The sequence below is a fragment of the Macaca mulatta genome, chromosome 13 (genome assembly GCF_049350105.2).
Source record: "Macaca mulatta isolate MMU2019108-1 chromosome 13, T2T-MMU8v2.0, whole genome shotgun sequence".
Taxonomy (NCBI): domain Eukaryota; kingdom Metazoa; phylum Chordata; class Mammalia; order Primates; family Cercopithecidae; genus Macaca; species Macaca mulatta.
This window is the reverse complement of record NC_133418.1, coordinates 78,242,268-78,256,399: the sequence shown is the minus strand read 5'-3', so window position 1 is coordinate 78,256,399 and position 14,132 is coordinate 78,242,268. Positions and strand designations below refer to the sequence as shown.

The 14,132-nt window shown below is 35.4% G+C and overlaps 2 protein-coding genes across 7 annotated transcripts in view; one reads left to right on the top strand and one right to left on the bottom strand.

Moving 5' to 3' along the window:
- RHOQ (ras homolog family member Q) overlaps positions 1 to 4,093 on the top strand; it is a 41,435-nt gene extending 37,342 nt beyond the window's left edge. For 3 of the 4 annotated variants that reach the window (XR_003721745.2, XM_015112285.3, XM_015112283.3), the window contains 2 exons: positions 246 to 345; positions 818 to 3,003. Coding sequence is in view for 3 of the 4 variants with exons in the window: in XM_015112285.3 (XP_014967771.2) it covers positions 246 to 345 (100 nt within the window). In the remaining variant the exon portion in view is untranslated. Of the gene's footprint in view, positions 1 to 245; positions 346 to 817 lie in introns of all 4 variants that reach the window. The other variant, XM_015112284.3, reaches the window with a different exon arrangement.
- PIGF (phosphatidylinositol glycan anchor biosynthesis class F) overlaps positions 1,175 to 14,132 on the bottom strand; it is a 35,730-nt gene continuing 22,772 nt past the window's right edge. The window contains exons 5-7 of one of the 3 annotated variants that reach the window (XM_077959630.1): positions 12,667 to 12,775; positions 2,714 to 2,796; positions 1,175 to 1,481 (exon numbers count right to left, since the gene is read on the bottom strand). In XM_077959630.1, coding sequence (XP_077815756.1) covers positions 1,328 to 1,481; positions 2,714 to 2,796; positions 12,667 to 12,775 — 346 coding nt within the window. In that variant the 3' untranslated portion in view covers positions 1,175 to 1,327. The remainder of the gene's footprint in view (positions 1,482 to 2,713; positions 2,797 to 12,666; positions 12,776 to 14,132) is intronic. The other 2 variants (XM_015112288.3, XM_077959631.1) reach the window with 2 other exon arrangements.

Sequence of the window (14,132 nt, the reverse complement as noted above, 5' to 3'; positions counted from 1 at the left end):
AAAATGTAAGCCCAATCATGTCACCGCTGTGCTCGGAATCCTCCGGTCCCCAGCTCAGATTAAACGCCAAAGTCCGCACTGTGGCCTACAAGCCTCTGTTCCCTCTCTGCCTTACTCATTGTTCCCCAGGCCTCCTGGTCTCCTTGCTGTTCCCTCAAAGTTCTGAGAACCTTAGTACTTTTGCTGCTCCCTCTGCCTGGAATGTTCTTCCCTATGGATATGATTCATTCTTTCACTCTTTTCAGGTCTCTGCTCAAATACCACTTTCTCAGTGTGATCCTGTTCCTTGACTACTCCAGGCATGCTCCTGCATCAGGATCTATCTGCCTGGAGCTCTTCCCCTAGGTATCCCTCACTGCTCAAACTTCCCCATTGAGAAACCTCCCCCGACCCCCACTACCACTGTCCTCAGCACTCCCTGCCTCCCTCACTCTGCTTTTTCCCCACAGCATTTGCCACCATCTGCTCTGTATTCCCTCCCGTGTGCCTCTCACCCAGCAGATGTCAGCACATGTGGACGCCACACAGCAGGGACTCTGCTCTTTCGTTCAGTTCACTGACATATCCCCAGGACCTAAACAGTGCTTGACATATAGTAGATACCCAGTAAATATGTGGTGAATGAAATAATTTTTCATAGAAAGTCTGGAAGGACATACACTAGTATTTTAAAATCCCCTCTCGGGGGTTATGAACATGGACGATGAACGTATTCTTTTCGCATAGCTGTATAACTTTCTTTATAATGATGTGTTTATGTCATGCCAATTGTATAAACATGATTTTATATATTTGTGATTTTTTTTCTCCCTCCCAGATAGGAGCATGCTGCTATGTGGAATGTTCAGCTTTAACCCAGAAGGGATTGAAGACTGTTTTTGATGAGGCTATCATAGCCATTTTAACTCCAAAGAAACACACTGTAAAAAAAAGAATAGGATCAAGATGTATAAACTGTTGTTTAATTACGTGAGAAACATCTTCAGTGGCCAAGGAAATTGTCCATTTCTCTCAGAAAGCAAATGAAATGCTACAGCTATACCCAGACCTTTTATAGGTAATGAAGCAGTTCAAAACTTGAAAGAAAACAAAACCTGTCCTCAGAATTCTATAAAGGTTATTAAGAATGTTCCTTAAAGGTTTAAGAAGCAGTAAGCAGCATCTGAAGCCACAATCTATTATAAATACTTTATTTCAACTAGAAGGTACAATCTCTCAGGGGTTTCATAGTTTAAAAAGCTACAATCACATCATGTTGTAACTACATAAAAAACAGTGCTGTAAATGGAACTGCTTGGCTTTGACCATACACATTTCTGCACAGCCCTTACAGAATCTGCACAAAGAAGTATCTCCCTTTGCTCCAGTTAATTGTTCTTGTACGTAAGTTGCTTTCTATTCCAGTATATCCAGAGTGGTGAAATAACAAGGCCAGCCACGTAGCCAAAGGTCGCTCCAAGCGTACAGGAGATGGGCCATACCTGAGGAGAGAATGTATGAGATCAAAAAAGAACAAATGTTTTTATTATTACTTGAGCACAAGTGTAACCTAAATATTTCTATATTAAAGCTTAATGTGCTTTCTTAAAGAATGCCAAAAGTGTAATAAGGTCATAATTGCATTTATCATGAACACTAAAAATGTACACATTTTAGTTAATGTGCATTAAACTGTAACAAGGCTCTGGCAATTGTAGATTTAGTTTGACGCTCCCCAAAGTGCATGAGACACATGCTAAAATTACAAATTAAAATTTTGGGTCAGACTTTGCCATAATGCTGGACTCAATTTAGCTCTCTGAACTAGTTGGTAATTTTTTTTTTTTAAATTCCCACTTTGGCTGTGTACATCAAATGAAATGAGAATTGTGTATGTTGACCAAATCACAAGAAACTTTAAGTTGTGTTAAAGAGGGAAGACCTAGAATCCAAGCATGTTACGTGAAAATTGTAACAGAACAGCTGCTTCCACCTTTCAGATATTGATGTTGGAACCACAGCAGAAGTTATAGAATGACAACTTATATACACATCTAGAATGTAAGTTAAACAAAATACCGGCTTCCAGAGACCCATTTTCTCCAGCCATATTACATTAGGCTAGAAGTAATTAATTTTGAATTATTTAATCTACAAGCAGTACATGTGTTGGTCCCTAAGTGAAAGGCTCTGCTTAAAAAAAAAAAAAAAAAAAAAGTTGGAGAAAAATTTTCATGTTCTTCTGTGAAGCTTATTTGGTACACTGGAGCCATTTCTAATCTTTCTCTGGGGGGAACAGGCCACAGAACTGTGTTAGAGGTGAACCATCTTAATTACTAGTTCTATTACCTAATTCAGCTTCCTTGTTTGGTCTGCTGTGGATCTGCCTTATTGCATATGCCATGCATCAGATAATGGTGTTAGACAAAGCTTCATTGTGAACAACCTAATGCATTTTAGAGAAACAATCTCATCTACACATTTTTTTCTAGCCTTTCCTACATTTAAACTTGCTGTTGCCTAAATTATAATTTTTTAAATGTCTTTGGTGGGCTTCTGTTAATTCACATGACTTAAGCTTATAGCTATGTCTACTGCACAGATTGGGTAATGGAACACTAAACTTTTATACTTGAAAATGACAGCCTTAAATGCTCATATCAGTCACAAATCTAGGATGTACTGTCTTGTTGTATGTGAGCTTTGTAGAGATTTTTAAAAATATAAGCATCACCTTTCCATTGAAGAGTGGAGAGAGTCTACTGGATGACTGGCCAGGAACTTTCTCTCTGCATCAGACATTTGGATGTCTTCTTTCTTCCAAGAAATGGTGGTTCACATTAAGTATCATGGCCTTATGTATGCTCAAATGGAATCTTATGTAACTTTCTTATTTAATTTTGGTCTGCTATTTTTAGATAAAATTGAAAGGAATTGTATAAATCAATTAACATATTAGCTAAGTTGTCCAACACATGGTATAAAGGAATTACAACAGTAAACTATTATACATTTCGAACTTGCCTTTGGGGATTTATGAGGATTTTTTTGGGGGGGCTCCAATTCATATCTCTGAAACCCTTCACACTTGGTTTACTAGCCATTCAAAGTTAAAAGTCTAGAATTTGTCCTGCCCTAACAGAAACAGATTAGGAATTTGTCGACACAAACTGGTGTCACCTGTTTCGTGACTGGGCTTTGGTTTCCTCATTATAAATATGGGAGGTAGAACAGAGGTCTCCAATGTCTCTCCCATTTATCACAATAATTTTCTTATTCACGGTAATCATTGTTGGACGTTACTTTTTCAGTTTCACATTCTCGAGATGGTAAAAATCATGTATATAGATTATCAGAACTCTAAGCAAAGATGACTGTCGCATCTGAAGCTGAGGTGCCTTAGGTACTCTACTGACCTTGATGGGTTTGGAGTTCCCTATTGCTTATCAAGAGCTTTTTAACTGCTTTGGTTCCTTAGTCTTTTTGCAAAAATCCTTCCTGTCACTTCAACTAAAAACCAAAGATTTGTTTTCTATTAATAAGCAGACTAGAGAAAAATTGCCTTATTTTCAGATGCATGTCTTCATTAAAAGCTTAGATTTCAATAGAAAATCAGATTAATCACTGAAATGACTATTTTAAACTAGTGAAATATCTGGGAAATAAACTGCTTCAAAAATATTTTATTGACATGAATTTTGCTAGTGAATACAAACACACTGCCTCAAACAAGGCCATGTATGAAGGCACTTACAAGAAATTTGAGTTAATCAGTGTTTGCATATAGAGAATTAGTTCTAAAGTTCTTAAAAATACATTTAGGGGCTCCCTGAAATCTTATTTAATACTTTGCTAACTTACACTCTTGTTTTATCTCCACAGGTACATTTTAGGTTAGCTCATGGTGAATTCTATTTACAATAAGTAGAGCTTGGATTAATGGGTTTTGTTATGAATTATCTTAGTTACTTTAGACAGTGTTTCCATTTGATTTTTAACTATTTAAAATACCAAATTAAATACCAGTTTGTTGGTTGTTACTTTTAAATGATTGTTGCTTTAACAGTGTCCCTTCTTAACACATGGGGTTACAAATAAAATACTATGCATAGTTTACTGTCTACGTAAAGCACTGAACTTTTTACCTTAGTAGTTTTCATTTACTACCCTATGTAAACATTTGGGATAATACTCTTTCCTCTGTTTATGCTGAGAGTCTACTAGTCATTGGCAAAGTATGAGTCCCTATACTCTGTTAAAACAGCTCCCTGTTAAAGTATAGGGAGAATAGTAATCCCTCATGAATCCCAGCTAGATTCCAATTTGGGTTACTAAATTGTACTTTAATCATTTTGTAATTTCAGTATGGCTCTTTGTTCTCAAACACATACATACCACCACACACATTCTTTAAACAGCTGCCACACTTCACTGCCAACAGAATGCCAAAAATGAAATGTTAAAATATTTTGTCTAATGAAGGGTTACAGCTTGGTACGCTTGGTTATTCATGTTATGCAAATCAAGAAGTATATGCCATCAGCACACTAAAATGTGGAATGGCTTTGAGGACTGGTAAAGATGGGTCAGTCTTTGTACTTACAAGAGTACCTGCTTGGCTTTCCTGAAATAAGCATTTCTTAATTGTAACACTGTCATTTTTTAGAAGAGAATTTCTGGGGGCCAGGTGTGGTGGCTCATGCCTGTAATCCCCGCACTTTGGGAGGCCGAGGCAGGTGGATCACGAGGTCAGGAGATAGAGACCATCCTGGCTAACACAGTGAAACCCCATCTCTACTAAAAGTACAAAAAATTAGCAGGGTGTGGTGGCAGGCGCCTGTCGTCCCAGCTACTTGGGAGGCTGAGGCAGAAGAATGGCCTGAACCCAGGAGGCGGAGCTTGCAGTGAACAGAGATCATGCCACTGCACTCCAGCCTGGGTGACAGAGAGACTCCAACTCAAGAATTTCTTTAAGGGCAGTTTTCATGATTTTTGAAAATCAAAACAGATTATCAAAATAGGGAACAGCAAAAGGAGAGAGGCTGCCCACTAAGAACTATTCCTCAAGCAATTTCCTACTGATTTTCTTATAATTATTCTAAAGATTTTAAAACTACACTATGGCAACAGAATTCATTTGTAAATCCTAGGTTAATCATGTATTTTCATAATTAGATCCTGAGGTTTTCCTTTAAAACTATTTCCTTATGTCACATATAGAAATGTTTCTATTCAACGTTCTTCATGCCACAAATAGGATTTTTTTAAAAAGTGGTATCTATTAAACACATAATTCCGCTGCAGTGCTATAAAGATTTCTCTAAATTATGGTAATCTGAGATGGCTTTATATAATTATTTTGTTTCAAGAAAATAGAAAACTTAGAACAAAGGCATTCATGAAAAGGAAGTCATTCACAAGTGTTTGCCACCAAAATGACAAGGGCCCAAGCACTGGAGGCCAGCCTGGGCAATATAGTGAGAGTTTTTTATAAATTTAAATTTTTTTTAGCCAGTAAATAGAAGAAACAACCTATGGTGTATAATCAAATATATTACAACTCAAGTGGGTAAAATTATTTAAATTACCACGAAGAAGAAAAATCTATTTAAAAAATAAGTGGTACGTCAGATGTTAAGTGACCTTGGCCAGCTCATTTTAACATCTGAGCCTCCGTTTCCCAATCTACAAAACAGGGACAGAAGTACCTACTATACTTAAAATGCAAGGCTGAAGTAATCTCTTAAAATTTGTCATGAAAGCTATAACGTACCATGTATCAGTATTCTGTATATTACATGTTTTAACTTGAAAAAATTAAACTTACACGAACAGTATTTCTTCGGTCACTGACACTACTATGTAATAAGTAGAATCGGCAGTTTAGAACAAATAGTTCATGAGTAATATGTTATACTGTGTGGTAGGAAGTGGTAGGAACTATTCCCTTACCCTTATAAAGCAATCATCTTTTTTTTTTTTTTTTTTTTTTTGAGATGGAGTCTCACTCTGTTGCCCAGGCTGAAGCGCAGTGGCACAATCTCAGCTCACTGCAAGCTCCACCTCCTGGATTCATGCCATTCTCCTGCCTCAGCCTCCCGAGTAGCTGGGACTGCAGGTGCCTGTCACCACGCCTGGCTAATTTTTTGTATTTTTAGTAGAGACAGGGTTTCAATGTGTTAGCCAGGATGGTCTCGATCTCCTGACCTCGTGATCCACCCGCCTCGGCCTCCCAAAGTGCTGGGATTACAGGCGTGAGCCACCGCACCCGGCTGTAAAGCAATCATCTTTAATACATGCTGTTCTTCATGTGAAATGTCTGTTACAAGAGCAAATTCAGGAGCTATACAACATACTGGCATTACGTTAACCATCTGTAGCCTCACCTCAGGAGGAGGAATGATTCCCTGCTGCTAGCTGTCATTTTTCATAAATTTTAAGAAACAAAATAAGTACAGATAGTGGTTTTAAACTAATCATTAGTAGACATGTGTTAATTTTTAAAGGCTCATATGAATGACTCCATTCATTCAAAACTATTTATTGAGCTCCTACCTTAACCCAGCTCCTACCTTTAATTTTGGATACATTTTAGTATAAATTCTTAAAAATGTGTTCCAATATAATAAATATTACTTATAATTTTGGGGGAGACTTACACTGTCACAGATAACATGGAGAAACTGACCTATCTGCAAATCAGAACACCTACAGACATTTAGAACAACTCACGACCGTTAGGATTACTGTCTCTCTCTCCAGATAAAAAAGAAGATAAAATCCAGTTCCCAATCTCTCATGAGCTACTTTTCAATGTTTTGCTGATTGTGCTTATCACCAATTTGTATTTGCATGACTGAGAGAGTTCATCTTTCGAAGCTGCTGACCTACTGGTTATAAATAATCATTTATATTCTCCTCCAAAATTGGTCTTGAACAGTATGTTGTTCCAGATATTCCTAAAGTAAATGTCATTGTCTGATACAGGAATACATGCACAAATGAATCTACTCATCATGATACATTTCTCTAGTTAAAAACCTGCACTCATCCATGTATACATTCTTCTGTGACTAAGAATACTACTTTAGGAAGAGTTATTTGCGAAGGGGTGTGTAGTTCCTGGTCTGGAATTCTTGTTAAAATGACACTAAAAGGTCCTGGTCACAACTCATGCAAATGAGTTAACCTGGCCAGCATTATTCTCTCACATGAAAGTCCTGTTAGCAGAGCATTATCAACATGATTACCCTACAATGAACATGCCTTTTAAATCCAAAATCATTTCATGCCAGTTAAGTGTTAACACATTTTTTCTCATGCTTGAAACATAAACCAGATTCATATAAATGAGTATTTTATTTTGGTCTAAAACACAGTATCATCCCTTTGGTAATGGAAATACCAATTAATGTAAAAACCTGCAGCTCTTCAAGCAATCAAATCCATCTTAGTTTTAATCTACCTCCAGCATTTTGCAGTAATTCATGTAGTTATAATCCTATGATTTCTAGTGTCAACTTATGAAAGAATTATCTGTGGCATCTGTGACTTTAGGAAATGAATATACATGTTTCACAAATATTAAATTTCTAACCTGGTAAAACTGAAAAAAAAAAAAAAAAAACCCCAAAATTGTTAAATACAACAATTCCTCATTTATCTGGTATCTGATGGGAATAAGTAAAAATATTTTAAAACAACTTTAAATTGTTTCAAAGACAATCTCAGGTGTCTAAAATTCAAAATCTCCAAATTCAGTTATTTAAAATACTTTATATCAATTTTCCTTTTTACCTTCATAAGAAATAAGCGTCCTAGAAGATACTTGATTATTTGGTTCAAATCTTTTTAAAGATTGTAGCACTGAAGTCCATAGTTTAAAGGCATGTGTGGATTTGTTAGGGACAAAAGCATTGCATATTAGCTTTAAATATTCTCCTACAAATAAATTATGGCCTAAAATACAGACACCACCACAATGGTCAAGGCATTTAATTAAAACAATGTGGGGAAAGAAATGAAATATAACTACTTTAGCTATTCCAAAGAGACCTAAGCTATGACCATTTTTTAAAAAGAAAAGCTATGTTTTAGTCTCCAGCAAAGAAAAGAACATAGTGCCATGGGGCTCTCACGTGAATCTGAAGTCTTCCTCTTCCCACCTGAGTAATGCTAAGCAAGATATGTATTCCTCCCCGTCACACTTTGACTTTCTAGTGTATAAAATGGGAGTGAAACCTACCTTGCACTATGGCTGTAAGGATTAAGTTACTCGTATGACAGGGCCAAGCCCCATGCGGGGTACATGGAGAGATCTACAAATGCTACATTTTCTTTCTACTGTCATCTGAAATGTCAGACAGGATTGAAAATTATGTGAAATCCAAATACCCTAAGTTGGTATAACGAAATACCAGAGAAACAGATAAATTAATAGTCCACTCCCACCAACTGAAAGACTGCTGGGCAGAAAAAATAAAACAAACTGAGACAATTAGCATATTCTCTAATAGATGAGAACTCAAATAAATAATGGAATTTGCACTATTGAAGGCTAAAAATATAGTCATTAAACTATTTCTTTATAGTCACTAAACTATTTCTTTTCTAATGTTACAGGCTCACAAATGCCTGTAACATTAATTAAGTAATAACCACATGTCAGGTGCTGAGCTAGATATTTTGGAGGGATTTTATTATTTCATCCTCACTAGCAAGTGACAGAGCCAGGATTTCAACCCAGTAATCTGATGCCAGAACTCCTAATCATCATGTTACCTGCCTACCCATTAATAAAACACGTGAGTTTAAAAACCTCATGGTCAATTTCCTGTGCTCAGAATAACTAACAATATTTGTTAACCTTCCACTAATTTTTTTAAAACATGAAATACTAGCCATGTTTTGATAAGACATTTTCCAGATAAAAACCTCATAGCTACATATTTTATGAAATATTTACAGCATATTAAATCTAAATCGCAGTCCAAATCTGAATTATTAAATAATTAAATTCCAGTCCTGGGTGTATTTAAGTGTCTGTTGTACTTACTCACACAGAACGTATGCCTTGCATACAGTGATAACAACGAATACTTACTTATTAGCTATTTAGTTACAGCAGATAAAGAATCAAATTATAAAATACAAAGGTTTTCTGTAGTCCAAATATTTATTTTGTCAGCAACTATAAGCTTTCTCCAGAAGTTGAAAAAGGCTATCTGGATTATGGGAAATTCAAATATTTGTTTTCTTGCTGAGATTTTAAGGCAAATAATTAAGGGAGAGGCAAGAAGGTACTTTCAAATATTAAAACAACAACAAAGATGACCAACAGTATAATGGGTAGCTACCCTACCATATTCTCTTTAACCACGTCCCCTTGCTGCCTTCCACAAAAGAAAAGCTTCCTCCAACTATAAAGATGCCTAATTTTTCATCACTTGCCATTATTTAAAATCACGTAAGATTTATATTAAGTTACAAAACTTTTTCATTGAGATCACATATTTTCAGTGGGCCTTTCCAATCATTTAAGAAATTATTTTAAACATAAAAATATGCTTGAAACAGCTCATTACAGAATCCACATTACTGTAATCTTATGGTTGGCCTCACGAATGTTATACAATGATTTGAGTTCAAAGTAAAGAAAACTGAAGTAAAACATGTAGTAGATTTTGTGGGGTTTTGTGTGTGTGTGCATGTGTACGTTTTTAAAGGTATAATTGCTTAACCAGACATTCCTGTTTCGCTGACTGGAATATAAATAAAACCAGAACACAATCCAGAAAAGCTTGCTTTACCACAAACAGATCAAATCTGTACTGGGCTACAAGGAACACAGAACAAGAATCTCTTCTTAATACATGTTCTATTTTAGATAATAAAGTGTATTACTGTATTGTCTTCTCATGAAATTTTGCTCTAACAACATCTCCACTTTTAGGAAATGCCATATTCCCTTATCTGATTTATTGCTTCTCTGGGAGATTCTGTTCTGTGGAGTTAGAATTATTAAAAAATAACAATAACAAAAAACAAGCAACCTTGTTTGCTGGAAATAAAAAGTGAAAAAAAAAAAAAGAAACCTCATTTCTTTAGTTTATTAGTAAATAACTGCAAAAAGGGCAAGGGGCAGATGAGTGCTATGCGAATAAAAGATTTTTAATTATACATCAATTCTATCATTCCCTCAATAATACATTTCATAATTTAAAAGGTTTACAGTGAATGTGTGGGTCATTAACTTGGAATATTCTAAAAACCATCCAGTAGTAAAGATAATTACACAGCCAGTAATATTCCAGCTGAATGAAACGCTCTAAATGGAAACCAACACTCGTTATGTATTTAAATTAGTTTTAAAATTAAATTAGATTTCCAGCTAGCTAGAAAATCTTTTTAAAAAGTCGGTAATTCAAATGGAAACTTTATATTAATTTAAAAAGTAATACCATCAATTTGGATCTAGTTCATCCTTATTGTTAACAAGCACTGAGGCAGAAAAATGAGTCATCAGCTAAAAGTCTGAACAATCCCAAAATGGGTGATTGAACTGTAAATAACTAAGATATATATTTTCTAAGCAAACCTAAACACATATTTTATAAAGCATACATATTCCCCTTAGTTCAGTTTCTACTTCTGCACTGTCTTGTAAACAGAAAAGACTTAAATTACATGTAACATATCAAACCTTTACACTCTAAAGTATTGCGTCTATATACAAAATGATACATTTATTATATATTATCTTACCAACTCATTAAAGCTGATGTCCCATAGTGCTTTATCAATATTTTCTATTTAGATTTAATTGCATTACTTGAAAGTAAGGAATCTAACCACTTTCAAACAATTTTCTGTGTATACTTTTCAATGATTTTGATTGTCCTCCAATTTAGAAATCACTGACACTCTGTTGAATTGATATTAAGTATGGATGACTTCTACAAGATGTCAACAACTTAAGAAACCTTTACTAGCACCAAAAACTTGGGATGAGTATCTGTGATGATACACACCCCAAACCTCCAAGGATTTCTCTAATACAGTGATGAAGAGTTAAAACAGGCAAGGGCAAACCTACCAGACTTACTAAACATGAAAGAACAATTTGACTTTCAGGGAGACACAACATCTAACTGAAAGCACAAAGAATGGAGTTAAGGTAGGCAGTTATGTGCAAGGCACACAATCTGGATCCCACATTTGGCAAATGAGGTATGTATCAAAGATTTACTTCATCAATTCATTACCTAGGACTTTACACTACAGAGAAAATTGGACAAATATTCAAAGATGTATGTTTAATATGATAACCATATTTGATAAAATATTAATAATAATGAAATAGGAAATAACCTAAATGTTCTTTAATTAAAAACTGGTACAGTATTTTACACAAATAATCGAATATTACATATATGTAAGTTTTCATTGACATAGAATGAGCTCCATAATATACTGCTGAGGGGAAAAAGCAGATTAAAAATAACATGAATATTATAGTTACAGGCATGGAGAGAGACAGCTGCAAAAATTATCACCAAAAGCAAATGGAGGTTTCCTCTGGGTGGTTGGGGAGGAAAGTAATTTTTACTTTCTTCCTTAGAATTACTAATATTGCTTAAATTTTCTAAATAAATATACATTATCTTTGTGATCAGAAAAAAATTCTCTTCATGTTGGAAAAAGAAAGCACATTTATTTTTTAACACCATAATTCTTTTTGGGAGTAATTATGGAAATAATTATAAAAATTCATGAAGCTATAGATTCAAAGATTTTATCACAGCAGTGTTTATTATCATAAAATACTGGCAATAATCTAAATGATCAATAGTGTATTTGTTAAATAAGTTATAAGTAACTATATAATGGCATACTACAAGGTCATTAATATTAAGATAAGGATACAGTCATCACTGTAAGTTCAGTGACCTTGGGAATGTTACATACCCTCTAGGTGTCAGTTTCCTCATCTGTAAAATGGGTATAAAAAGAGCCCTTACCTTACAGTGCTTTACCTAGCATATCAGCTTTATCTTATGGTGATACAAGATGAAAAATTTGATGTTTGTGAGCTGTCTTGATAACACAGGCCGCTGCTGCAAAAATTACCTTGCTATCTGCTTCTAAAAATTTCAAGATGAACATTCAATTTGGCCATCAATCAAGTTCAGAAAATGTGAATATAAGACCACAAGGGCAATAAATACCAAAGTTGAAAATAGGACATTTCTGCAACTATTAACCTAATTTTTAAAAATTCCTATACTGGCTGGGCTCAGTGGCACACACCTGTAGTCCCAGCCACTTGGGAGGCTGAGGCAGGAGGCTCGTTTAGGCCCAAGCACTGGAGGCCAGCCTGGGCAAGAGAGTGAGAACCTGTTTATTTTTAAAAACAATAAACTGCCTATATACAATCACAAAATAAGCTTGTTTATTCATCTATACATGTGCAAAAAACAGTGCTAGAAGATAAAACCAGGGCTACCTAGACGCCTTTGGCACTGGGACAGTCCCTATTAAGTTGCCCAGATTACGATGACTGATAGAATTGGTATCCTTACTTAATTGAACAACAGAACAATTTACATACACATACTAGTTTGCTTCATCAGTTTTACTATCATTGTACAAACATTTATTTTGTTGCTTTAAGTAACTGAAACCAACCTGCCATGGTCTTTCCCAATCCAGCGGAATAGGAAGTGCTCCAAGCCATGCTCCTACAAAACTAGAAATTGTAGTCATCTGGAGACTATTCTCCCATATGGATGAAACTCTGTGAAGCACAAATTGGTACATCATTGATGGTACATACATTAGCTGCTGCAGAATCCAACAAGCACTAGCACACATTATCAGTATACATATATTTTCTGTAATTTAAAATGAAAATCTCACTGACATATAAATATTTACCATGAACTATTAATAGTTAATTGGTAAGAAGATATAAATGTTTTCCATCGGAAAGGTAATATACAGATGTAGTAGGAGTCAAACCATGCTAAAGAGCATTTGTAGAAACAGCTAAGTCCTCCACCCCTATCAACTCCTGGTTCCTTTCCCCACAGGCAACTGCTATTACCAAATTATTACATATTCTTCCAGAAATATTTTATACATGCACAAATACACACATAATTTTGTTTTGAAGGATATATGTATATTTGCATAAATACACATGTACATATGTATATTTCTTCAAAACAAAACTCAGATGCATCACGTTATAAACCGAATTTTGCTTGTTTTTCCTTGGTAACAGTTGTAGTAGTATTCCATTGTATGGATGGTGCATCATTTATTCAACCAGTCTTTCTTTTTTTTTTTTTGAGATGGAATCTCTGTTGCCCAGGCTGGAGTGTAATGGAGTGATCTCAGCTCACTGCAACCTCCGCCTCCCAGGTTCAAGCAATTCTCCTGCCTCAGACTCCTGAGTAGCTGGGATTACAGGTGTGCACCACCACGCCCGCCTAATTTTTGTATTTTTGGTAGAGTTGGGGATTCATTATGTTGGCCAGGCTGGTCTCGAACTCCTAACTTCGTGATCCGCCCACCTCAGCCTCCCAAAGTGTTGGGATTACAGGCATGAGCCACTGCACCTGGCCTCAGCTAGTCTTTCTTACATCACATTTCATTTATACAAACCAATTCAATTTACTCGGCAAGAAAAAGGCAGAGAACAAGAACAAAATATTTCAAAAGATCTGGTGATTTTGCCTACCATTCCTATATACTAAGTGCACATCGGAGAGTGTAAAGGTGGAAAGACTTAATTCTGCCATTCTCTTAGTAGGTGTTAGTTTCAGCCTGGCCCTCATAGTGTGAACTATATATACATAGTGTGAACTGTAACCAGACAGTTCTGGTTACAGTCAGGTAAAAGTCCACTGCAATGCATTAAGTAGGGTCCAAATATTCAATTGTTTAAATTGCAAGGTGAAGCTACTGTGAAGTTAATGAAAAGTAGCCTCTTCTAGATAGTATGGGGGAAAACATTTGTTTTGTTAGATGATTTATTTAATTAGAAACAGGCCAATTATTACACGCAAAATGTACACTGAATTTTAAAAGTCGCAAATGATGACAAGTCAGTTCACAAACCAATCCCTCTATCATCCATCCATCTCATA